Source organism: Pleurodeles waltl, chromosome 3_1, assembly GCF_031143425.1.
Source record: "Pleurodeles waltl isolate 20211129_DDA chromosome 3_1, aPleWal1.hap1.20221129, whole genome shotgun sequence".
NCBI lineage: Eukaryota > Metazoa > Chordata > Amphibia > Caudata > Salamandridae > Pleurodeles > Pleurodeles waltl.
In genome coordinates this window covers 526,971,197-526,997,666 of record NC_090440.1, presented here as the reverse complement: position 1 = coordinate 526,997,666, position 26,470 = coordinate 526,971,197, and the positions used below count along the sequence as shown (strand labels likewise).

Here is a 26,470-nt window from a genome sequence, read left to right as displayed (position 1 = left end):
TCTCACATCCCTTCCCTCAATGGTGTCGGTGTCCCAGCAAATCCTGGGACACGAGCACAGGCTCCCAATGCAATCCTGACACTGCTCTCATGCTATAACTAGCATGAGAGCAGTGTTGGGATTGGTCTGAGAGGCTTGGTCTGCCGCTCAGACAGTCAATGGGAATCTGTGCAGTTTCTCCAACCTAGCTGTGCATCACAGCCGGGTTGGAGAAACTTAAGTGCGCATGTCAGTTTGGCCAGCCTAAGATGGCCGGCCAAACTAACATGCCCTCTTAGGTTCACTCCCCTATCCCCCCTCCCATGGTCCAGCCCTGCCCCTCCCTGAACATGCTGGCTGAGCCAGCAGCTGAAAAATAAAACAAAAGTGAAATATCTTTTTATTTTTCAGCTGTTAGCTCACCCTGTGGGGCGCTACTCCTTCGCCGTTGCAAAGGAGCCGCCCCTTCTGGTGTGCTATAACAGCCATAAAAGTAACAGTGCAATGCACTAAGACACCAGAAAATGTAAATACAGAGTATAATGTGCCTTATTATAAATGTAAATGCCTGGCTATTCACATTCTGTCACACATGCACATAGGCTATTCATTTGTGTGCCCAGTGTGTGGCAGGTATGGTCATTGAGGCACACAAGCCTAAAATGATCTGCCTACATACGGTAACTGAGGTAAAGTTGGTTAACCCAATTTGGAAGTTCAGGACTTGGATTTAAGAGCAGCATCTTAACTACTTCATTGTTTCTCCCCTATACTGCTCTCTTACAGACTATAAGTGCATTGCCTCGTTGAATGAAAACAAAACTGCAACAGCCGCTCTTCTCTCTTTAATTAAATCAATGGTGCCAAAAGTAAGATGTTGAAAGGAAGGAAATTGTGGTCAGTGCCCAGAAACATGTAAACCTATGTCTGCAGTCCTTGAGTCTGAGGCTCAGATTAACAAAATCTTTACAAAACGCAGCGCAGCACCCAGAGTTGATGAGCTATGTTATAGAGAGTGAGCAGGAAAGCATCATGTCTACAGAGATATGGCACTATCCTTCTCTCTCCCTAGCGCTGGCACACAATTTGGTTGCCAAGTGCATTGCACACACATTTGCGCCATAATGAAAACGTGTCTGGGTGAGTCTAGTATAGGTTTTGTAGTGGGAGGATGACCCTCCAATACAAAATACTATGGGCCTGATTCAGACCTTGGCGGACGGCGGAGGCCGTCCGCCAAGGTCCCGCCGACAAATGACCGCAGGCGGCCATTCAAACATTTCCACTGGGCCGGCGGGCGCTCTCCAAAAGAGCGCCCGCCGGCCCAGCGGAAATGCCCCTGCAACGTGGACGCCGGCTCAGAATTGAGCCGGCGTAGTTGCAGGGGTGCGACGGGTGCAGTTGCACCCGTCGCGTATTTCAGTGTCTGCAAAGCAGACACTGAAATACTTTGTGGGGCCCTCTTACGGGGGCCCCTGCAGTGCCCATGCCATTGGCATGGGCACTGCAGGGGCCCCCAGGGGCCCCGCGGCACCCCCTACCGCCATCCTGTTCATGGCGGGTTTCCCGCCATGAACAGGATGGCGGTAGGGGGTGTCTGAATCCCCATGGCGGCGGAGCGCGCTCCGCCGCCATGGAGGATTCAATCGGGCAGCGGTAAACCGGCGGGAGACCGCCGGTTTACCCTTTCTGACCGCGGCTGAACCGCCGCGGTCAGAATGCCCTTGGGAGCACCGCCAGCCTGTTGGCGGTGCTCCCGTGGTCGGTGACCCTGGCGGTCACCGGCCGCCAGGGTCAGAATGACCCCCTATGTCTAAACAAACGTTAAAACTTGTCCCACTTCGGATATGTGCTCTACAGTGCAGCACACATGCAAAGGAGATGAAGTTAGGAGAAATAAAAGCATTTCTACTTTTTAACGCCTACTTCAAAGTTGTGTTATTTTCTGGCGCAAGTCCCTGTCTACTAGTGTTAGTAACTAGGGTTTTGCATCAAAATCCATGGGTGGTGGCATGGGAATGTTCATGTACTACCTTGATTTTTTTTGCATTGCTTTGCGTTACTTTCAGGCAACTTTTTATTGCAAAACAAGTTTTGCGCTGGAAACTAAATTAAACACGTTTTTGAAGATTTGTGTCACTTTTGTGATGCAACCCAACGGAAAATGTTTGTTAATCTGGGCCTCAGAATTTGTGATGAGTGGTAGATGACTCTAAAACTACGTGTTCAATTTGTAGTTTGCAGAACTGCAGACTTCCTGAAAAGAAGGCACACCTTGTGTTTAAGAAGGATGGGATGCCCTATGTAAGTAATCGTCATAGGGGTTTGCCACTAGTTTGAAGGTCTCTCTTGCTTCCACTATACTCTGGCCGGGAGCAAATGCTCTCCAGAAAGAGCGTAAAACTAGTCTCAGGTTTGACATTGGCTCCGACTGAGACTGCTGTCATGTAGAAGTGCCTATGGATGCACCAAGCTGACCTCTCTGCTCAATCGCCTTCAGGGGTAAGAGTGGAATGGCGTGTACACACCTGGCACAACCACCAAGCTAACATCCTCTTCACCCATAACAACAAGCTTACGAGGTGTATGGGAGGGTTGAATGAGATTAGTCAAGCTAACTGGGACTGAAGCATGACTAGGGTTCTTCGGTACAGTAGGGAATTGGATTCGGACAGAAGAATTGCACTACTGCTTTTTTTTTTCCTCTTGAGAGCAGAAAAATGCCAAGCTCCTATTTAGTGGCTCACATAACTTTAGCCTGTTCAAATTCATTCATTAAGGGGGTGAAAAACACCCTGAAACCACTACTCCATCACAGAGTGAACAACATGACCATCTGTTGAAGGACCAGCCCCACCATTCGGGGGAATGCTCCTCGCTTGACATAACTCCCAACTCTTTAACGCCCACCGAGTGGTCTACCGCTCTGAAAAGGTACAAAGGTTGACAAGACTCTACAAACTTCTCAGCTAAATAAATAATAAAAAAATAAATATAGAAGGGCACTTGCACCTCTAACCCGGTTATAATATAATTCCAGGGCTGTCTGGGTACTCTGTGGCTCCACCTCTGGTTATGTTAAGGTTTCCCTGACCATGTTGTCATCCTCTGGTAGGGTGAGATGCAGTTCCCTGGCACCACCTCTGCTTACAATAACGCCACAGGTCTAGCCCTGATGCTGCTGCGGTGAGTTGCAGGGCAACTGAGAAGACTGTGGCAGAAGAATAGCGTGTCATGCGGACTTCAAAGCTTCAAAGGCCCAAATAAGGAAAGATGTAGCATCTGTAAATGATATTTCGAAATAATACTGGGTGTTCGCACTTGTGGAAATGCTGTGTGGGGGAGGAAGTTAACAGACATAATTAGCTCTGCGGAGCACCGGCAGGAAGCTGCCTACCTCCTCCCAAACTCGGACTACTGCCACCAACACAGTTCAATGTCAACAGGATCTGGACTCTCACAGGGGCATGAATTCATCCTTTGTTACCCCAAGCCACGACTCCCTGGCTCCCTCCCTCTCAAGTCCACTGTTTAGTTTACTTTTGCAGGATGGGGCGAAGTGACAAATCGGAAGTAAAACCATACAACGTTACACCAGGTGTGACCTTAGGTCCTGGAGGGCGAGCTACTATGCCACATTTTCATGATAATCACTCATTATGTTAAGTAGCTACATTTAGATTCATGGTTTGTAGGGTAATCACATGTGGATGTTCAGAAACTCTGACTACTGTAGAGTAACTGCACCACCTAACCACTGTACGTAATATGTGCAGCAACAATAAGGAAACAAAAGTGTTTTGGCAATAAAGTGAATTCTCTTCTAAAAACACTTTCAAATGAGCTTTAATAATATTTGAACTATCGCAGGTGCGTTTTATGCAATCAAGGCTGGAGCGGCAGAAGTCTAAGAATAATTTATGAAGAATCAGGGCTTCAACCTCGTGAGAAATTGGATTATTATTTGGTGTGCGTGACTATCCACCTCAAGGAATAATCACAACCGCTGTCATGGTGAACCCTCCATCTCACTAAATTAACCTGAGATCACCCCCAGGTAGACATGGCACAGAGTAGACAGGCTTGACTTAGGGCAATGTGTAAAGTATTTATACAGGACCGAAATAATAAAGTCATAATGGAAAACAATAAAAATCCCAAACATAACTAGAAAAATAAAGTAACATTTAGTAAACAAATTTACACCAAAATGATAAAGCACCAATAAAGGGAAGCAGAGATATGTTTTTTTTTACTTTTTAAGCAGAAATAGCTCAAAAACCACAAAGTGCCTGATGATAGTACGACCTAGATGCAATTTGTGCTGACCTCCATGGAGCACCCGACTAGTCCCAATCCACACTTGTAAAACCCCCCAAAACACCAAGGGCAGGCATTTGGAGACTCACATGGACTTAGGCAGAAGCCAACAGCAGGCTCCAGTCCAGGTCCAGTTGCCAGTGGTCAGCTGACCAGTTGCAGGAAAGACCTCTTGTAGCTCGATGTATCCCTGTAGCATCAACAAGAAGTTAGCCTTATGACCCTGGGTGTCCACTTCTTTGTCCTAGGTACAAGAGGGAGCAACACCAGTCCTTCAAGGCTCCTCTTAAGTCACAGACAGAAAGTTCAGTCCTCTTCTGTTCTTCCTCAAGTTCACAACGTGTTCTGAAGAGGTTGCCGGGAGATGTCATATTTATTCCTGACACAAGCTAGTGAGTGGGAATGGCTCATAGGCATGCCCTAACTAATGGAGCAAAAGTTCCAAGAGCCAACTCTATCACTTTGGGCATTTTCAAGATGGTAACATTCTTCGGCCACACTAAACTTCAGCTCTGAGGTCTGTGGGTGTGTGCGGGTGTGTACTATAGTAATTCAAGTGTTCTACCACAGATAAAACTAAACTTTTGTTTGGGGCAGGTTTATATAAACCCAGAGAGGGAAGTCTAGTAGAACAAAAGCAGGGTTTTCACCAACCAGTGAGTGGATACACATAAATTGTCTTGGCAACCTATTCCTGTTCATTTCAATTGTTGTGAACATTGTGACAGAGCTAACACTTATTCTGTTTTCATTCTGTGCTTGTTGTCAGTTTTTTCTTTATCTTTGTCGCTTATTGTTGAAGTTCTTAGAGCAGACACAAAAATGCTGATATCATCATGTCCAACAAATCTGTAAACTGACATGTTTTTTATTAATGGGCGCAACCATTATAATATGGCCCTTTGAAGTGTACGTTTATTGTTTACAAAAATGAATGCTTAATATCAACATGTGGATCAAGTTGATGCATTTTGTGCTACGTTAGTTTAGTGCGATAGTCCGGTCTGTCTTTCCAAAACCTGTCTTATTATGAAATTATGAGATAAAATCAGTGGTCAAAGGTATAAAAACCTCAGAATGTGGCCACTGATACAGACAGGTCTTTGTGCCATAGTTATCAGCAGAAGCCAAACTAAATTGCCAAGCCCCTGCTCCGACTGGGAGAGTTAATTCCAGAAGCTGTGTAGAAGGTGTCCTTCATGCAGAGGCATATTCTGAATCTGCGGCAGAACTCTGATAAGGAATAGCTGAACCAGCTATTCAAAATCATGCTGTGCAATCCATACTATGAAAATCAAAGGCAGATTTTGCTATTTAATGCTTTAGTTAAGGTTTAGCATAGCTCTTAGAAATAGCTTTAGGGTGATGGGATGTAAGGAATTTACTAACAATGTTAGAAACATTTATCTTGTTTTTGCTGATCGTGACTTGTTTATTTTCTTTAATTTTTGCAATCTCTGTGGTTACCGTATGCATCTTATGCCCTAGACTGAGGATTTTAAAAGAAAAAATTTAAACTAAATGTCCCTGTTTCATAGTGCTATCTTTGAGTGTGATATTCATAAATGAAAGATTTTCTGGATTGCCAGTATGTTCCTGAACTCATCTAGCATGATTGGCAGTAACCTGAAAAGACTGCCTGCACAGGATTGCTGAAGGGGCTTGTGCTAGGGCCGTGGTCCGACTGCCTTTCTAATTCACTGTTGATGCATTGAACTAAGTCCTTGCACCCAAGGGTTAGAACTCTTACCTCTGAGGCTCAGGGGACCCCCCCCCCACCAGGTTTTGTATCACAAGTGCACCTCCAGTATTATATGTAAAACAAGCACATCTGTCAAGCAGGATTTGACACTCCATCATTATTTGACACTGTAATATTAAGAAAGATGCTCACCGCTCCCACCCTTCTGTGGACTTCCAAGGAGTTATCACTGCCCGTTCAGTTTAACTCACAGTGACCAACTGTGTAGCTCCTGGGAGGGATTTCACAACTCATTCACACCTATTCAAATGTTAATTACTGGCTAGGAGAGGGTTGGGAGTAAATGCAAATTAGCCAGCAGGAATGTTAGGCAGGTCCTACTTTTAAATACCATGCACCTTTTCTTGCGGACTACAAGGACTATGTAGGGGTGAATTTTTAATATTGAAAAGAAAGGTGTTAACCCATCAAAAGGGTTCATTTTGACAGGTCATACTGCAGTTTTCATACTGCTACAGACAGGCTACAAGGACAGCCATGTTTGCATTGCCACTATGGTTATTGGCATAATATGGGCTTCAGACCACTAGTGGCATTTACCTTACAAGCCCTGGGTACATTACATAACATATAATAGGGATTTAGTCAATTAGGAATACACCAATTCAATCAGTCTCAAAGGGGGAGCACAAGCACTTTACCTCTGGGTACAAGGGGTAAGGTGCAGAGTTCTAAAACGAGGAAGCAAAAAATAGGGTCCAGCAAAGGCGAATAATTAGTGGTGACCACACAAAATATATTTATATGTATATTTCCTACAAACCTGATAGAGCCCAAATGAAAAACATAACCTACAAGGAGAACCCTGGGCCAGTGTAAGGATCTGGTAAGAGTTAACATAAATTGTTACCTCAAAGACCATCAAAAGAGGTTCCCAGACCTCACATCCTACCGGGAAGAACTGCTGATAACATCTGCCTGGAGAAGACAGAAGAAAAAATGCCGAATTGAGATATAGATGAAGTGGATCTTCTCGAAGCAGCAGTAAGCTGGAAGGGTTCCAGAAAACTCCATCTCAACAAGACACCTTGTTTCAATTTTAGGGCTTTTATTTGAGAACAAAAGCACTTTGGTAATTGTAGGCTTTTCCCATTTCAGCTAAACGATTTGGACCAACTCGTGAACAAAAACGTTTTTAGAAGGAAAGAACAGACCTGGAAAATGGAGTCCTTCTCGAATGGAGTGATTTAGCAACAATAAAAGCTGGTGACCAAGCATAAGATAACTGGGGAAAAGGATACAGGATAAGGACACCCTAAAATGCTCCAATGCGAATAGACCTCTTGGAGACCCTACGAAGATCTTGGTAGAGATTTTGGGCCTAATTAGGAGTTTGGCGGTCTGACAAACTTCCAACGGGGAGGTTGCCGCCACACTGGCTGCCTACCCACCAGACCCATTAAGACTTTCCCCCTAGGCTAACTGGTGGAAATCTTGCAGTCTAGCCGGAAAGTGGTAATCGAGCCGGCGGCAATGCTGTCACCTGCAGTGTGCACCAGCACCCTCGCAATGTTCGCTGGCTGCACAGCAGACAGTGAACATTGCGAGGGTGCTGGGCAGAGGGACCCCTGCACTTCCCATGACAAGTGCATGGGCAGTGCAGGGAACTGCCTGTCGCCCCCTGCACCTGTTCTCCACCAGCCTTTTCATGGCAGTAAAACCATCACGAAAAGGCTGGCAGAGAACCAGGTCATAACAGCAGGGCAGCGCTGCATGCAGCGCTGCCCTGGCTGATTCCGACCTCTGCCACCGTCAGCCCATCGAGATTACTAATCCAGGTGGACACAGTGGTACAAATCAAAAAATAAAATCACAGTTTATAAAGCACAACTACTCATCCATAAGGGTTTCAAGGCGCTAAGGGGGGGAGTGGGTTTGTCCTCTGAGCTTTAGTGAAAGAGCCAGGTTTTAAGGTCTTTCCTGAATTGGGGTAGCGATGGTAACTGCCTGAAGTGCAGGGGGAGGTGTTCCAGCTCTTTGCCATGAGGTAGACGAAGGATCTCCCACCAGCTGAGGTCTTCCATATGCGGGGTATGGTGGCTAGTGCTTGTTGAGCAGAGCGGACTGGTGAGGGAGTAGAAGGTGATGCGGTGGTTGAGGCAGGCGGGCCCTATGTTGTGGAGAGCTTTGCAAGCATGAACAAGGAGCTTGAAGTTAATTCTTTTCTCGCTAGGGAGCCATTGGAGGTTTCTTAGGTGATTGGAGATATGTTTGTGGCGGGGAATGTCCAGGATGAGTATAGCAGAGGTGTTTTGGATAAGCTATAATTTCTTGAGTTTCTTCTAGGTGGTACCGGCATAGTGGGTGCTGCCATAGTAGAGTCTGCTGGTAACCAGGGCATGGGTTACGGTTTTGCGGAAGTCCTTTGGGAACCATTTGTAGATCTTCCAGAGAAGTCAGAGTGTGTGAAAGCACGAGGATGTGACTGAGTTGCCTTGGTGGGTCATGGTGGGCTATGAGTCCAGAATGACGCTGAGGTTGCATGCGTAGTTTGTTCAGGTGTGGGGGGTGCTGAGGGTCGATGGCCACCAGAAGTCATCCCATGCTGATGTGGATGGTCTTTTCGTAGTTGAGCTTGAGGCAGCTGTTTTTCATCCAGACGGCTACGGCTTCCATCCTGTTGTGGAAATTCTTCTTGGCAGTAGTGGAGTTTTCGGTCAGTGAGATGATCAGCTGGTTATAGTTGGCGTAGGAGACAGTGTTTATTCGGCGGTGGTCTGACTGAAAGGGTCTTAATGTGGCGGTCGGACTGCCACACCATTGGCGGTCCTGACCGCCACGCTCAGGCTGGGACTCTCAAGACCACCAGCCTCGTAATGAGGCCCTTTGTATGGTAAACTCAGTATTTCCAGTACAAGTGAGTTAATCTTCAGCTGAGGCCCTTGAAATGCTAAACCAAGACAACACTCTGAAACCTCAATACCAGCCATCTGAGAGGCCCGCCTCATGAGTTTCAGAAAATGAAACCGACAAGTGCCCAGAGGCACAGAAGCCAGATGGAAGAACAGGCGTGGCCTTCGTCCAAGCAGTCACTCTCTTTTTCTCTCTTTCTCCCCCTTTCCATACTAGTGAATAAAATTAGCTAACTACAATGCACTGCTGGTCTGTCTGGTAACATACACACATTTGGCAGAAGATCATGCCATACACAAGACCACATCCTCGTTCTCTCTCTTCTATTCCGTCCTTTCCATCACTCCTGTATCACTCAACATTTTGAGGCACCCTTAGAGCTTCAGGAATTGCTATGTTTTCAACCCGAATTCACAAACATAACTAAGACAGAGTAACATTCACACAGGGAAAGCACTGACTGTTCCCTATGAAAATGATTGGAGTGTGGGACGGATCGATGAACTTCAGAGAGATCTGAAAGGAGGATGACACAGCAATCAGACACCAGCAGAAAGGGGACTAGGTCTCCATTCAAAACTTTGGCCAGGGAAGATAAGTGAACAAAGACAATGAGGATAAAAAACTAAGGTACAGGAAGAAGGAACGACCAAAAGAGGATGAGAAACCACGTCTCATGGGGAGGCAGTTATTCATTCAGAAAATGAAGTTACTGTTAGTCACTTGCGGGCAGTCTTTCTACATGTGTCAGTGGTTATCACGAAACATAACCCTGCATTTGTGAAATAAAGACACCAGAAGCAAAAAAACTGAATACCGTTTGCACCCCACTAAACAATAAATGTCCGACTAGGCAACCTAGGGAATATTCTTTACCATTTCTTGTAAGCAGATTGTCGCAAGCCTATTCAAAGAGTTAGTTTTCGCAAGTTGGGTACGTTTTAGTATTTGCTACGGCAGGAATGGCTCATTCCTGAGGCAGGGTGTGCTGGTTCTTGTCTGCGTGATTACTCAAGTTACCTTACAGTCCTCTTTTTGATACTTATGTGGGGCCTCTTTCTAGACTTCATCTTGAGTCATCTTTACTGGCTACGTGTTATGGTTGTTTTTATAAACACTGAAATACCTATTGCAGTTTCTGCTGCGTTGGCTCCTTTATTTTTACAATGCCCTTATCTATAATAGCATTTCCTGGTAACACGTGATTTTCTGTATTTTCTTCTATGCACGGGAAACTGATACAACAGTTTCACTATACCCCGAGGCACAAAAATACAAGATCCTCTGTGACCCCGTATAGTACTCCGCTGCCCTTTAGTGAGGTTCACGCTATGGATATGCCACACACATACTAACTTACAAGAGCAGTCCGAGCAACTACCAGATGCAACACTCTAAGACCCAAGCATACCTATGGAGTAACATGGTACTCCTCGCACGCTTAATGGGGCAGCATGCAACTCCTCACCAAATGTGCTCCTGTGCTCTTCAGTGGTATGAAGCGCTATGTAAATACAACTAAAATACACTGATGGACTGCAGATGTGCGTAAAAGTGCCAAGAAGCGAAATGTAATAGTAATATTTGAACCAGACAGTCGTCATCTATCTGGAACAGCACTTGAGCCTGCACAATACATTTAAAAATCAGATGTGCAAACCGGAGTTTCAGAAGTTTAATATTTTACGGTTTGCTCGCAGACTCTGAAGCCCTGAAGTGTGTGTTCGCCATCAAAAAGTTCAGAATCACAGCTGTTGAGGGTGCCTTTACTCTCGTTGAAAAACTCTTAACGAGATTTAAAAAAGAGTCGAGGGCTCGCAGATGACGACAACCAGACAGACAGCCATTATCTTCAATGGAACATTACCTCAGAAGGGTTTTCTTCACACATTGTTCCACTCACTGTGTAATTAAAGTCAGTGGATAGGGAGGGTTTAGTTAAAATATGGAAAGCACAAATGCTTCCAGCTACTGAGTTTTTAGATGGTGCAGACACACATCAGAATGTTTTCTGTACCGTCCATACTATGTTTTCTGTCTTTGGCCTTTATTTACAAATATTGTGCATTCTGGGAAATGCAATCTTGAGTAGTTTAATCAAGTGGACTAAGAACGGGTTACAGCGGTTTGTAAAAAGGAAACCCAGGAATGAAGTATGGTGTCAAGGTGGCATAAAGCCTGGAGTGAAACAAGATAAAGTCCCCAAAACGTCTCTTGGTTACTCATTTAACAGTTTTTCCGGGAATACATCACACTATATACAAGCCTGATGTGATTTAGTTCAGGAAATCGTTGCGTCATGACATTGGTAGCCTGCTGTCTACCAGGCTGGTTGGAAATACCAGTCAGACACTTGGAGGTATATGCGTGTGTGTGTGTCGTTGGTAGCAGGCAGCCATAACATTACAGACCACGGGGTCACGTGCAGCTAGTTCTGTTCAATTGTCAACAGCACTGGGGATGCTGGGAGTTGTAGTCCCATGCTTAAAATAGGAGCAGAGAAACTCCAAGGTCTAGAATCCAAAGAGAGGTTGGCGGCTTAAAGCCAGGAATGACTGAAGATGAACCTCGTGGCCAGGGGGCCGCTTAGAAGCAGTGGCATTAATTTTGCCATCTTCCAGACAAGAGCAGTGGCTAGTACCCATCAGGAGAAACCCAGGTTTCAGAGGATGTCAAATTGCTGCCAGGCAGCCAAAGCCTCTGGTGGGTTGGTGTGGCAGGGTAAGTAAGCCAGATCTGAGGCTCTGCATGGTGACAGCCCAAGAGTTCCTAGAAACAGGTACCTTCCTTTATAATGTGCTATGAAGCACACAACACTCACGCCAGTATTTAGTTCAAGTATTCATTGATGAAGCTACAGTGATTTTACACATGGCATGAGTAAGAATGCAGACGTTTGATGATGGCATATGCTACAGCAAGTGGTACCTGGCTATTCCAAATTGTTGTTTGGAGCTACCCAGGAGAGTCAGGCAGACGCCTATGCATGTGGCTCATTTAATAAACATCTTCAAATTTATATCTTTGCAGAAAATATTCTTTCACCACAGCTTCTACTATAAAAAATGGAGAAGCTGTGGCAGAAAATGACATTCTGCAAAGCTGAACAAAACAGCATGGAAATAGTGTGTAATGAGAGAGAAATAGAGACTGACACTGTCATATGTTAGGCCAGAACCTAATTCACAGAGTATTTGTGGGATGATGAGTTTATTTTGACATCTAACTATAAGTCGCTTTTGGGTGTTGGAGTCTGAGGTGCCAATGATGTTTCCCAGTGGTTTATGCAGGTTGATGCGAAACCTCAAGAGCACCAATGAAAATTAGAATATGTACCTGAGTGCCAGAATCCGCTGGCTGCCCGTCGCTCATTCCTCTAGGAAGAAGTACTGAAGGTTCACACCTGATGAGTTATGAGTTTGCATTTGGAAATATTCGTGGTCATCTGGAAGATGTGAAGGGTCTTAACGCACAGGAAGATGTGTGGATGTTTAGGAAAGATAAACGCTGAGCAAAATCTAGTGAGAGACATAGCAGCAAAAGGATGGCCAATAGGTTGAGTTTAGTTTACAAGAATTTTGGAAGGCCATGAAGGAGTTGTCAGTGGTGCCTGGTTTCTGCTTGAGAGTGCAATGATTTAAGGTTGCAGTGACTATTAGGTATAATTTATTAAATACAGCCTATGGGAAGTGGGCACTTGAGAAAGTTCAGGAAGAAGAGAATGAGAGGAGAGTATCTGTGGCCAGGAATGGATCTAGAAGTAGAAGACCGAGTATGATCATAAGTTGTAAGAAAAGATTGATCACTTGCACACACCCAATGAAGGCTATTGAGGAGTGATGTAATGTGTTGGAAGAAGCAGCATTGGGCTTTTGTGTCAAATGTATGATCTACCATGTTACAGATGATATGACTATCTTTCCAAACAGGTTGAAATTGCGTTTCTGACTGAGATTAACTATAAGCACAAAAAGGGTGTTGAGTGAGACTGTTGTAGGAATGTGTTACTTGAGAAATATATTGATAATGATTCAGCTATTGATAAGGGAAATTAATTTATTAATGGGTTCCCATGGCCTGTAGCCATTTAGGGCGATTCCATGGTATTCTCAGGCAAATTAACACGTGAAATGCATAAACAGTAAACAGTGTGATAAAGTGGACTATTTGTGTAATAGGAGGTATGGTGTTAATTTTTGGTGAACGTCTCTCCAAATGGGCCCAATAAAGATTGTAAAAAAATTCAAACAAACTAAGTGCATTGAGTGAGATATTTGTAGGTACAGAAACCTGCGGAAACGGTGACTTCTAATCTTTATAACTGGCTGTGATAAAGTTATAAAGTTAATTCTATGGTGGCTGGAAGTTTAGAAATAAATGAGGTAAAGACACAAATCTGATCGAAGTCAATAGCAAGAGAGAAAGGTTACAAAGGGGAAAATCCACGGAATACAGTGAGAGGGTAAAGAAGTGGTAAACACTGGTGTACATGATGTGGCCAATGGCAGGCGACATGTAGCCTGTAAAATTGAATTGTTCCAGTTTGGGCCACCGGTAGTGAACAAGTGACATCTTTATGAAAGAGCAGGTAGTAGATGTAAGAGCATGGAGGGTATGTGTGGAGGGGAGAAGGTTTAAGGGGGAAAATTGCCCTGGCAGCCGGGAGCACTGTATGCTCCCCTCTTGCTGTAGAAGGCGTTACGGAGGGGACGGGGACAGAGGCTTGGCTGCTATTGCAGCCGAAAGCTTAAGCGATTTTACTGGCTGATGATTTCTGCCACTACATTCAGGTTCAGTGTTGCCACAACCAATAAATGTGGGTGCAGGAACACCGGGGCAACTGTGACCGGGTGGAGCGGAACAGCACATGTGAAATCTTCCCTGCCTGGCTTGTAACCAGACCCAATGTGAACACTGAGGCATGTTATGCCTCTAAGGCAAGAGACCCTGTAATGGCTTCATGATGATAAGTGATGAAGAGATGTAGCGAGCAAGTGTCAGCGGGGTAGGAACGATATGACAGCGTTTGAGAGAGTTGGAAGAGGGAATAGTGTAAGTAGTCAGGATGAATGTGGAGAGAGTGAAGTGGAAGATTCAGAAGGCCTCCTGCGTGGATGGAAGATTAGCTTCCTGGGTGACCCTGCCTCAGTTTCCTTGTGATTCTTATAAACTTTATGGAACTTTTTTAAAGTGTTTACCTTTGTACAGTTGGTGGTCTGCTTGTCGTTTACTGTAACACATCCTATTTCCAGCATGGTCAATACCATCGTTAGACGATTCCAATATTGTATTATAAAGGGTGAGTTTATACTTATTATTACTGTTTTCGTTGTTTGTTCCACCATTCCAATGGGCTATAAAGGCACCTTGGAATGGTGCTTTTATTTTCCAGATACCTCTCAGGAGTAATGGTGCAATTCTGGTAATTTAGAAAGCTGGCTAGCCGGGGTGGACCATGCCCAGGTTGTTGTGTACATAAACTTTCAATATTGCATCTTTGTGACTGCGAGTGGTTAATACAACAAAACACACATTCCCTTCCCTGGAGTACCATCAGAAACTACAGTTCATTCTCACCACAGCTTGTACCATGAAGTCTTCTTACTACTAAGATGATCAAGAATCTAAAACACTGGAGCAGGACTGCTACTACACCTCCATCTATGAGAATGCATGACATCGGTGCACCAGGCACTTCAGTGGTTGCTGATAGCCAGACATTTTGCATTTAAGGCACTCTGCATCATCCGTGGAGCCACCCAAGGGAAAAGCCTGAGATTCCTACTAGCAAAATTCTAACGATACTCCCAGAACATTCATAGCACAGTATTTTCAGTAAGAGCGTCAAAACTCTTCAACGCCTTGTCACCCCATATGCAATATGCAAGACCATCTGTAATTCAGGAAGGAAGTAAAACACAATATCCTTTCTCAAGACAAAGACGCAGAACTGACCAGGCACACTGGCATCAAAAGATGAGTAACATTCGAGGTCAGAAGTGAAAATGTTTCCCAAGCCTGCCCTTGATGTCACAGAACCACCAGAACTAACTACGTCGCACCCGGCCTGTAATCAAACTGAACAACATTTACACTATCTCGGTGGCCCTACTGAACATTTTTTAGCCTAGACTGAAGCTTTGCTCTCTAGCTCAGGTTTGGATCTGCAGAACGACCACAACATGCAACTGGCTACCTATATCCCATAGGATGAAATTATACTATCAGGCAACCATCATCAACCCACCTAAAACGATGCCACTCCCAAATAATAAGTCAGACACCCAATACACAAAGAGATCTTCAACTCACGTCTGGCCACTTGAAGGTCAATCCCTACAGGTTCCACTCTCACCCCTCACTCTATTCAAAATTGGAATACCTACAGAATTACAAATCCTTTAAGAATTACAAGAACTCAGATAAGGGATGCCAGCAATGTAATCCATTGAGGTGGATCGCTCTTTCCTCTCTCTTTAGACACTAAAAGATTTACAGAGTGGATGTCCTTGCTGCTATACCCAGCACTGGAGATGGTGGTAAGTTTCCGGTAGCCACCATAAAGTAAACATGGGACCGCAGGGTAAACTGTATCAGCCGGCTGATATAATAATGAAAATGCGCCCTGTCTTAAAAGTGCTGTGACCCAAGGTGCTATAAAAGAACCACTGTTTTACTACGTCTAACACCACACTGGTACACAGCAAACATGAAATCCTTCCAACCAAGCACTGGCTACCCCCACATTACCATCCAATAACCTCCTTCGCCACCTCTTAATAGCGTACGAAGTGCTACACAAATAGAATTCTACAGGGTCCATTTTAATGGGTGAAGTGGAACCTGAGGCAGAAGCCACCAGACACCAGGGATTTTTTTTTTTAATTGGCATAAGTGGAGTGACCCATTTGGCAAGGGTCGCTCCCCAAGGGGGGCATTTTTCCTAAGGCCATTTTTGCCCCCCCCCCAGGGGCAGATCGGCCTATATTAATGGAGCAACACCATAGACAAGGTTCACTCCCCTGGGGGGCAAATTTATTTTAGGCCATTTCTGCCCCCCTTTGGGGCATATATGCCTATTTTTTTAAGGCCCATCTGCCCCCAAGAGGGGCAGAAAGCCCAACAGAGACCAGGGAAGATTTTTTTCAAAAAAAGTGGGCAGGGGTATGGTCATACCACCACCTCAAATAAATGGAGACAAATTTGTTCTACCCACTGGTGGGAAGATGGAGCAATTACCCTAGATCCACTCCCTGGGGGGGCAGAAAGCCTACTAGATGCCAGGGAATTAAAAAAACATAGTGGGTGGTGGCTACGAGCCAGTATGGGCATGGTTATGCCCCCAGCCCAACTGAAGGGGGTAACAGTCTTTCATCTATCCCTCTGCACACTAAAACATCTTATCCCACGGCAAGCAGGAGGACATTTAATTATTTTGGGTTTTGCTTTTACATTTGGGCTATGAGAGATTGTCTAGCTCTCAAAATCATACCACTTGGAGTGGTGAGGGCTGCACTTTTTGGAATTTGGGACGCTGCCATGTAGGAAAATCTACGAGACCTAGACACATCTGGGTGAGTCCTGGGTGGTGTGGTTCACATGCACCCTGCCCCATTTTCTTGCACCCTGCACCATTTTCTTACCCACAATGCTCTGCAAACCTCCAACTCTGCTTGAAGTCACACATTTTTCCCACAATATTTGTGAGAGAACCTTCCGGAATTTGCAGGAATCCCCAAAATTCGTATCACCCAGCACTGTCGCCTTCTATACCGATAAAAATTGTACCCCACTTGTCAGCCTAAAAACAATTTTTTTCTTCAAACTGCCCTTTTGGACCTGCTTTGGTTCCTCCTCATTTTCAACCTGGTTTTGGCTCTTTCCTGTCACAGGCACTTGGCCCACCGACAAGTGAGGTATAATTTTTATCTGGAGACTGAGGGGAACGTTGGGCGGTAGGAAATTGTGCCGGTGTGGTGAGATCACACAGAAATGTGGGAAACATGTGATTGTTTTAGCTAAATGTGAGGTTTGCTGAGGATTCTGGGTAAGAAACCACTGGGGGATCCATGCAAGTCACGCCTCCCTGGACTCCCTCAGGTGTTTCGTTTTCAGAACTGTCTGGGTTTTGTAGGCATCCCTAGATGGCTGCTGAGCCTAGGACTAAAAACGCAGGTGCCCCTCCCGCAAAAAAAAATAGTTTTGTATTTGATCATTTTGATGTGTCAACGTAATGTTTTGGGGCATTGCCTGTCGCGGGCACTAGGCCTAGCCACACAAGTGAGGTACCATTTTTATCGGAGGACCTGGGGGAATGCTGGGTGGAAGGAGATTCCCACCTGGTGAGAGTCCCACAAGTTACCCCATCTTGGATTCTCCTAGTTGTCTAGTTTTCAAAATTGCACAGGTTTGGTAGGTTTCCCTAGGTGCCAGCTGAGCTAGAGGCCAAAATCCACCGCTAGGCACTTTGCAAAAAACAGGTCTGTTTGATTTGGGAAAATGTAATGTGTCCATGTTGTGTTTTGGGGCATTTCCTGGTGCAGGCATTAGGCCTAACCACACAAGTGAGGTACCATTTTTATTGGGAGACTTGGGGGAATGCTGGGTGGGAGGAAATTTGTGGCTCCTCTCACACTCCAGAACTTTCCATCACTGAAATTTGAGGAAAAAGTGTTTTGTTTTTGCCACATTTTGGGGTTTGCAAAGGATTCTGGGTAACATAACCTGGTGAGAGCCTCATAAGTCACCCAATTATGAATTCCCTTAGGTATCTAGTTTACAAAAAGGTATAGGATTGCTAGGTTTCCCTAGGTGCCGGCTGAGCTAAAATCCAAAATTCACAGCTAGGAACTTTGCAAAAAACACGTCAGATTTCAATGTAAAAATGGTATGTGTCCATGTTGCATTTCCTGTTGCGGGCACTAGGCCTACCCATACAAGTGAGGTACCATTTTTACCGGGAGACTTGGGGGAACACAGAATAGATCAACAAGTGTTATTGCCCCTTGTCTTTCTCTACATTTTTTCCTTCCAAATGTAAGACACTGTGTAAAAAAGAAGTCTATTTGAGAAATGCCCTGTAATTCACATGCTAATATGGGGACCCCGGAATTCAGAGATGTGCAAATAACCACTGTTTCTCAACACCTTATCTTGTGCCCATTTAGGAAATACAATGGTTTCCTTGATACCCATTTTTGACTCATTATATTTCACCAAATGAATTGCTGTATACCCAGCATACAATGAAATCCCATTGCAATGTGCAGCTCCTTTATTGTCTCCGGGTACCAAGGGTCTTGATAAACCTACAAGCCCTATATATCCCCACAACCAGAATAGTTCAGCAGACGTAACGGTATATTGCTTTTGAAAATAGGACACTGAAGGAAAAAGTTACAGAGTAAAGTTACAGAGTAAAACGTGGGAAAAAAATGGCTGTTTTTTTTCACCTTAATTTCAATATGTTTTTATTTTAGCTGTTATTTTCTGTAGGAAAACCTTGTAGGATCTACACAAATGACCCCTTGCTGAATTCAGAATAGTGTTTACTTCTCATAACTGTTTAGCTGTCCGGGAACCAGCACTGATTTCACACCCATTTCTGTCACTGACTCGAGGGAGGCTAAAAGCACGAAAAATAGTTTAAATGGGGTATGTCCCAGTAAAATGCCAAAATTATGTTGAAAATTTGGTTTTCTGATTCAAGTCTGCCTGTTCCTGATAGCTGGGAAGACAGTGATTTTAGCACTGCAAACCCTTTGTTGATGCCATTTTCAGAGAAAAAAAACAAGCCTTCTTCTGCAGTGCTTTTTTTCCCTTTTTTTAAAAAAAAACACATTTTTGCTGTATTTTGGCTGATTTCTTGGTCTCCTCCAGGGGAATCATCAAAACACGAAAGAGAGTGGCAGGAGTCCTGCCACCCCACACGTACTCCCAAAGCAAAAAATACACATCCATAAACCACTGGAAGTGTGGGGTCGGAGAGGAGGGTGCAACTGGATTAGTGCGTCCTCAACTACTGATACCGGTTAGGTGTGGATAAATTCTAGATGGAGGTGTGGGTAAAAAAGTAGCTATGAAGATGGTTGTGTCTCACAAGAGGGAGGTCCGTTTACGGACTAGGTGGTCTCACACACATTATAGTGTCATGCTTCATCATTTGACCATCTAGCCCCACCCAGGTAAGATAGTACTACCTGGGCAGACTCAACCTCGTTGTTAAAGGAACAGTCGAGGGAGTGCTGAAATAATTCTTACTGGATAAATAACAGGGATCCAGATGAGGTTAGGGATAAAAATACCGTACGTATTACCAGTCCTGTTTGGGTATTTTTAATACAGGTGTACGCAGGTAGGGTTAAAATGGAATGGGGACTCAGTTGAGTATTAATGTCTCGTAGAGTCTAAAAAACAGGGACCAACATGTTTCTGCCCTCTCTATGTGATGGAAGGTCAGGGGCATTCGTCAGGGTCTAGGATCCCCTAGATAGGGCCGCTGTTAGGCATGCTCACTAGGTGTAAGGAGAAGGGTAAAAGGCCTACCTGAACAGGTGGTTCATACTATGGTAGGTCTACAGGATAAATGAATAAACTAGAATCAGAAATTGGTGAACTCGTGTGGCAAACCACAGCACAAAACACAGCACTCACAGTGGTAGGTAAAGTGCAAAAAAGACACACACACACACACTCACATGCAGTGGTAACTTACCCCAGGGTAAAAGGCGACTAGCCTCTGGTCTGAGAAATGCCAGGGGAGGTATCCCTTGTAGTCACACTCTAAGGCAGGGATTAAAACAATGACAAAGACCAGGCAGTGGTGATGAAAATCAATAAATAAACAGTAAGTTTAGGAGGTAATGCCCAGCTGAGCAAAGGGTTAAGAGGCGAAGCTCAAGAGGAGTATCCTACTGGGCTGCGAGGTGGGGGAAGGAACCTCCAACCAAGAATATGTAGCGCAACAGGTGCAAATTGCAGACAATACCCATGAAAAAGCTTAAAAAACGTACCACTCCAGAGGGAAATACCGGTGGGTGTACCTACATGTCGGCGCCCAGCCGCTCTGGTGCCGGGATGTGGGGGCGTCCACTATTTAAGGGAGTGGTAATTAGTGGGGAATGTCGTAGATGCAGCGCCTGAAGCATCTGGCGTTAAGGGAACGTATGCGGTGTTTCCGGAAGTATGGGCTCTAACCCGACTCGAGTCTCACAGGAGGAGACACGGTCGGGCGCGCATAGGTGACGCGTCACGTGCCCCTCGGCGCGCCACTCCGCTCCCCGAGGGTTGTACCTCCAGCGCTCCCGTGACCCGTCCCTCGTGTGAGGAGACATGGCCGGCGCGCTGGTGTGACGTGCCGTGCTCCAGGGGAAGACAGGAATTGTAGTCTCCCCGGGGGCGCGGCTCAAGGCACTCCAGAGTAGTGAAAACTCTGAGCGGCAGCTAAAAAAATGGGGAAGAAAAGTGATTAAATTAAGAAAGAAAAAAGGGTGCAGGAAGAAAAGTGTAGACTAGCAGGAGGGGGTGGGGGGGCCAGGGGAACCCACAAACTCTGGATACCGCTAGAATCCCTAGGATGCTGGGAAAAAAGGACGCAAATTTGGCATGGGTAGCTTATGTGGACAAATAGTTAAGGCCTAAGCGCGAACTGCCCCATATAGCCAAAAAAAGGATCGGCTTAGGAGGGGAAAAGGCCTGGCAGCGAAGGGGTTAAAGCCCTGCCCTTAGTGTCCAGCCGGCAGTACTGCGCACAATACTGTGACCATCGCTGATCCAATGCAGCAGCCACTGGTAGTATAGCTGGAAACCTGAGGCTGCTGCAGCTTTCCAAACCTACTACTGCCAAGTTTGTGAATTGCAAAAAGTAATAAATGTGCACCCATTCAGATGGAGATTTACTATTTTTTGGCAAACTAGTCACTATAAAAAAAAATGAACAAGTTAAATGTTCTTAGTGAAAGGAGAATGACAAGAAAAACAAACACAGATATGTCAGATCCGACTCAGGGACCCCAGTACCAACTACCAGGCCAAAAGTGCATTTGGGGAGTGCATACCCCAAACACCTCCCTGAAGCTACTCTCCTGCCCATTGATCCTGGGACTGGCAGTTATCCCTTGAAATTCATAACTACAGTCACATACACCATGGCCTGGAGCCCCTGCCTCGGAGCACTTACTTTAGACATATTTTCACTGCATGCACTCGTCTTCCCTGCTATGAGAAGCCTCGATGGAAGAGTGGTCAAATCAGAGTACGGGGGCAGGGCTCCATGTTTCCATCCTCGCCTTGTAGATATCATTTTATCAAGTAACTGACGGCCCCGTGCACTAATCACAAATTACATACATGGATGGGCACACCAGCAAGTTAATAGGGCGAACTCAGCCAGAGCTAAGCGAGAGTCTAAGAGCCCAAACATGAGCCAAGCCAGATAAAACTTGATCATGTGTATCGTGCACCAATGTAAAAATATGACAGTCTCTTCAACGTTCAAAAAAGTGTACTTCTTTAACAAGCAGAAGTGTTTCACATTAGTCAGATTATATCACTCTGTAAACAGCCATTTATTAAAAGTGATAGTTTTTAAACGTTACCTTAAAACATTAATAACTCGCACTCAACTGACAAAGGCATTAGTGAACTAATAGGCAAAGCAATAGTCATGCAAACCCTTTACGTGACCTGGATTCTTATTATAGATGGAGCAACATTATAGTCTATTAAACCACACATAAGAGGTGCTTGTACAGTGCATTCCCTGAAAGCAGGTATTTAAATGTGTGTGATAATAAAGAAAAATGGAACTCTGTGTAATAAAATGTTTACTTAGCATCACACTGTGGACAAGCAGGTTATATGGTTTCACATTTTGAAATTCAGTCACCAGATGTATATCTCTGTCTTGCTCACTCCCCTGTTTTACATCAAAGGTCACTGCTTAGCCTCATATTCTTGGCAGAAACGTGTACACAGACACAGCAGACCCGACTCTGAGCCGCCACACCCAACTACAAAGCCAAAAATGCATTTATCTTGGGATAGAGTGTCACTCCCCAAACACCTCTGCTGAAGCTACACCTCTGGAGGTGCCCCTGAGGTCTCGTAGGATTAGGATTAATGCACTGGAAGTGGCATTGAGCGTTGACCATGTCAGTACACTGGAGGTCAAGTACAACCACTGCCAGTGCACTGAAGTTGTGACTGAAGATGGGGGTGGCGGTGACAGTATACAGGGGGTACCTAGAGGTTGAGGGTGAGCAGAACCAATGTGTTGCCCTGGTAGTGGAGGGCCACTATGTGTGCCTGATCTGGCGGGTGAGGAGGGCCAATTCCCGGGGGTATTTCTGGGGTTGAGATTGAGGACGGTCAGAGCTCTAGATGGAGGATGAACAAAGCCAGTCCTCGGGGTGGGGGGCTCTGATGTGGTGGGAGAGTAGTGTCAGTACCCTGGAGGCGCTTCTGAGGTTGAGTTGTAAGGTTGTTGAGGTGGAGGGTGAGTAGGGTCAGTAACCTGAGGGGACCTTTGATGTGAGGGTGAATAGCGTCAGTACCCTGGGGGTACCGCTAAGCTTGAGAGTGAGGAGGGCCAGTAGGGTGAGTAGTGTCCGTACACTGATCCATGGGCCTCTACACTTGAGCTGGACATGCCACCACGGTGGAGGAGGGCTAGTACACTGAGCTGCTCCGCAGTATGACTATAACACTGCCCTTTGTTCTGAACTTGGAGCAGAACCTTGAGATGGAATTTACCTGAGAGTGAGGGTGCAGGGATGTAAATCTGAGATGCCCCAGGGGTGGAGGAGCTGGGTGGGGAACCCTGGAGTTCGCTCCTAGGGTGGAGAGGAGGTCCTGTACATGAGAGGTCACGCTGTAGGTTGGGGGGGGTGTTAGGCCAACATGACAGACAGTGGCTTAGGAAGGGTGCTATCATGGGCACTAATTCAAGCAAGGGAAACGGGTCCCACTGCATCTGGCTGGTTAATAAAATCTAAGTATCATTGGGGTTAAATGGTCCTCACAACCCAAGTCCTACTGCATCTGCTGCAGTATCGAAAGGTACCAGAGCTGTCCTCGTGGCGGATGGATAGAGCGGGACCAGTGCGGCGGTGACCTCCCTGCAGTGGAAGAAAAGCCACTGAAATGAGCTACCCCTGGCAGGCAGTGTAGGGGAATCAGGGAATGCACACTGCCCTAGAGGGGAGGCCAAAGGCAGTACACCGGAGCTCTATCAGTGGAAGAGGAGTCCGGCAAACTGGGTGTCCCAGATGTGGTGAAGTGGGAGGGAGGCAGGGCCACTACACTGCAAGACCCCTCTGCTAGACGTTCTCTGCTGCCATAAAATATCTCCCTGCCTCAACCCAACTCTCGAAAGTGTTCAAGGGCAGAGCAGGAAACAGAAACACCAGTCCCAGTACTCACATCCTCCATGATCCTGCGACCAGCTCTCACTCGTCCAGGCTCACAGATCTCACTGGCCCGGGGTTACTGATCTCACTGGTGCAGCGCTCCAGAATTCATCCCTCCAGGGCGCAAGTGTCAGTCGTACAAAGATGCGGGTATCACTAATCCGTGGTTGCCGATGTAACCCACCCAGCGCTGCAGTTGTACCGCATTAAGCGCTGCAGATATCTCGCCGTAGGGGCTGCAGTTAGACCTCACCAGCCTTGGGCGCCAGGTCTCACTCACCCGTCTCACCTCTACGGGACTTAAGATCCAAAGCGGCAGGTCTCACCCACCGAGACTGCCGATCTCACCCTTCTAGGGCTGAAGATCTTGCTGCCGGTCCACAGTTACAAATCCCATGGTCCGAGCAGATTTCGCCGTCTGCCACAGGGGTGCAGATTTATCGCCTCTGGGCTGTAGATTTCAGCGGTCCGGGGCTTCAGAGCTCAGCCATCTCAGGCTTCAGCTCCCGCTGTACGCGGCCTCGGATCCGCTATTCCGCTGCAGAGCCGGAACCAGAGTAAATAGTGACGTTCACAGGAGCCACCAGCATCTGCCGGGCGTCTCCCTGCCGGCTGTAGCGGCTGCTGTCTCTGGCGAGCCTCTGCCTCTGCCGCAAGTCTCTTCTGTGAGCCCGGACCCTGCCTTCCCTGTCTCACCGAGCCCGCTCCTTTCTCTGCACAGAGCCGCACTTCCTCTTGACCGGAGCCCCCTCGCTCTACTCACAGCTGCAGCGACTGTAAACTTTTGCAAAACAGAAAAAAAGTTGGGTTTCCGGTTGCTTGCGGCAGAGTCTCCGAGTAGCCTGGGACCTACGCCAGGCGCGGACAGTGGTGCGCAGGGGCAAGGCAGGCCACCCACGAGGCGTGGGGGTGGTGACACTAGTGGACAGAAAGTCCCCGAGGGGACAGGCAATGGTGTACAGAGAGATGAACGAGGGTAGAGGCTGTGGTGACCAGAGAGGTACACTGGGGGAGGGACACCGGTGGATGGAGAGATATATGGGACAGCCTTACATGGAGGCATCGACAGTGCAGGATAGAGAAATCCAGAGGGAGACGCCGGGAGACAACGATGCTTGTGTGGACAGAGATAATGGTGGACGTGGAGAGAGCTAAGGACAGGACTGTGGCAGAGAGAGCTAGTTGGAGGATACAGAAGTCCTTGGGGGGACGCCGGTAGACAAAGCTACTTGTGAGGGAGTTGGGTCCCCACAGGACATCGAGGCACTTAAAAAGCAGGGGCAGTAGTGGCCAGAGATGTATAGTGGGACAAAGACGCCAGTGGATGGAGAGATATGTGGGACAGCCATACATGGAGACAGGCTGGAGGAGGCCTTTGGACAAGTGTATTTGGGTAGGAACTGAGACCCTGGCGGACACTGAGACATATAATAGGCAAGGGCAGTAGCAGAGAGCGCTACATAGAGGCAGGGGCAATTATGGATATAGAAATACACGAGGGACACTAGTAGCCAAAGCTAATTGTGTGGACAGAGATAATGGTGGGCACAGCACTGGGTCGGAAAAGTCCCTGAATCACACTGATTGTGCTTGGGTAATCAAAGCGGACACTTAATATGGTCCAAGGTCAACTGCAGGTATGCAAAAGATATGGATAGGGCACCTCACCCACTTCCTGTGGCATGCTTCATCATAGGCGCTCTATCCACACCAAGGTAGGTAGGTACCACCCTGGCGAACTCAACCGATATCCAGAAGCTCAGATAAAAATAACTGGATAATATGCAAGGATCCAAATAAATAAAAAATATGTTAGGGTATACTCCAGTGGGAAGTTCCCTATGTTAGGGGGAGTCCCCCAGATATGGTTAAAAAGGGTAGTCACATGGGCCGTTGAAAGATTCTAATGAGCCATTTATCCACTTATATCTTGCCTACACGTTTCAGCCATTTCTCATGTCCATGCGGGTCAACAGTCTTCTTCAGGGCTATTATGATGATGGTGTCCCTGTCTAAAGTCCACTCCTTCCATACAACACATTAAGGAATACAAATCACAAATGCCATTGTCTGACCTGTTTGGCTATATTATGGGAACCTTGCTATGGGTTCTTTTTTGCATCAAGGACTAGACACACACTTGTCAAGGCTATGGAGCCAAAACCAACCGATGGCTCCCACATCCAGATGTGGGATCGGTATGTTGGCTGTGGCTCCCTAACCTTAACAAGTGTGTGACTACAGGGCAGATGGCCTGTCTAGTCCTTGATGCAAAAGAAATCTATAGTAAGGGTCCCATAATACAACCAAATAGGTGAGAGAATGCTATTTGCTATTTCGATTACTTATTGTGTTGTAACTCCTACTGATCACTACACTGTATGCTGCTACCACCTCACTCATGCTGCTTAACTTCTGGTGAAGGCAGTAACCTTTCATCACTATGATGGTAGCGCTTTGGGTGCCTCCAGGTCGAACAAGACTGCAATCTGTGAGACAGGTCTTTGTCATAGCTCACACGCATGACCCATGTTTGCCTATGACAACAAAAATCAGCATTAGGGATCCAGGCAACAGTAGAGTTGGGCACTCAGGACCGGGGCACATGCCCATCACTATACAGAGGACTTTTCTATCCCAACGTGTGCTAGGACATATGTGTGCCTGCATGAAGGTGCAACATATAGGAAAAAAGGTTGCATGAGCATGCTAGAGTGTATGTGTGTCCAGGAAGAGGTACAGCATATTGGAGATTGAGCATGTGTGTGCAGGGGCCTCCTCCTCCACAATAATCCTTGGATTGCTCGACCCACACTATCATTGAGAGTCAATTGCCGAAGGCATACTCACGGGGTGCTCACATCGCAAAGTAGGTCAGGAATCGGGATACGAGGAGTAAAAAGCCTCAACCACAGTTGGGCACTAGTAATTCCTGCTAGCCCCTGGCCCTGTGAACGAGGGTTGTGACACGTCGAAAGCTATAGGGATAGTGGTGAAGAGCTATATGGAGGAAGGGACAGTGGTGGATACATAAATCCATGGGGGAACTCCAGTAGACAAAGGTACGTGTACAGGGTTTGAGTACCGGAGGACATTGGCACATGTTAGAGTCAGGGGCAGTGGTGGACAGAGTTGAATGGAGGCAGGG

General features: G+C 46.3%; 1 protein-coding gene across 2 annotated transcripts in view; it reads right to left on the bottom strand.

Moving 5' to 3' along the window:
- PLEKHO2 (pleckstrin homology domain containing O2) overlaps window positions 1-24,329 on the bottom strand; it is a 107,070-nt gene extending 82,741 nt beyond the window's left edge. The window contains exon 1 of one of the 2 annotated variants that reach the window (XM_069222810.1): window positions 23,336-24,329. In XM_069222810.1, coding sequence (XP_069078911.1) covers window positions 23,336-23,344 — 9 coding nt within the window. In that variant the 5' untranslated portion in view covers window positions 23,345-24,329. Of the gene's footprint in view, window positions 1-21,092; window positions 21,206-23,335 lie in introns of those variants that run through there. The other variant, XM_069222811.1, reaches the window with a different exon arrangement.
- Between the last annotated feature and the right edge of the window lie 2,141 nt (window positions 24,330-26,470).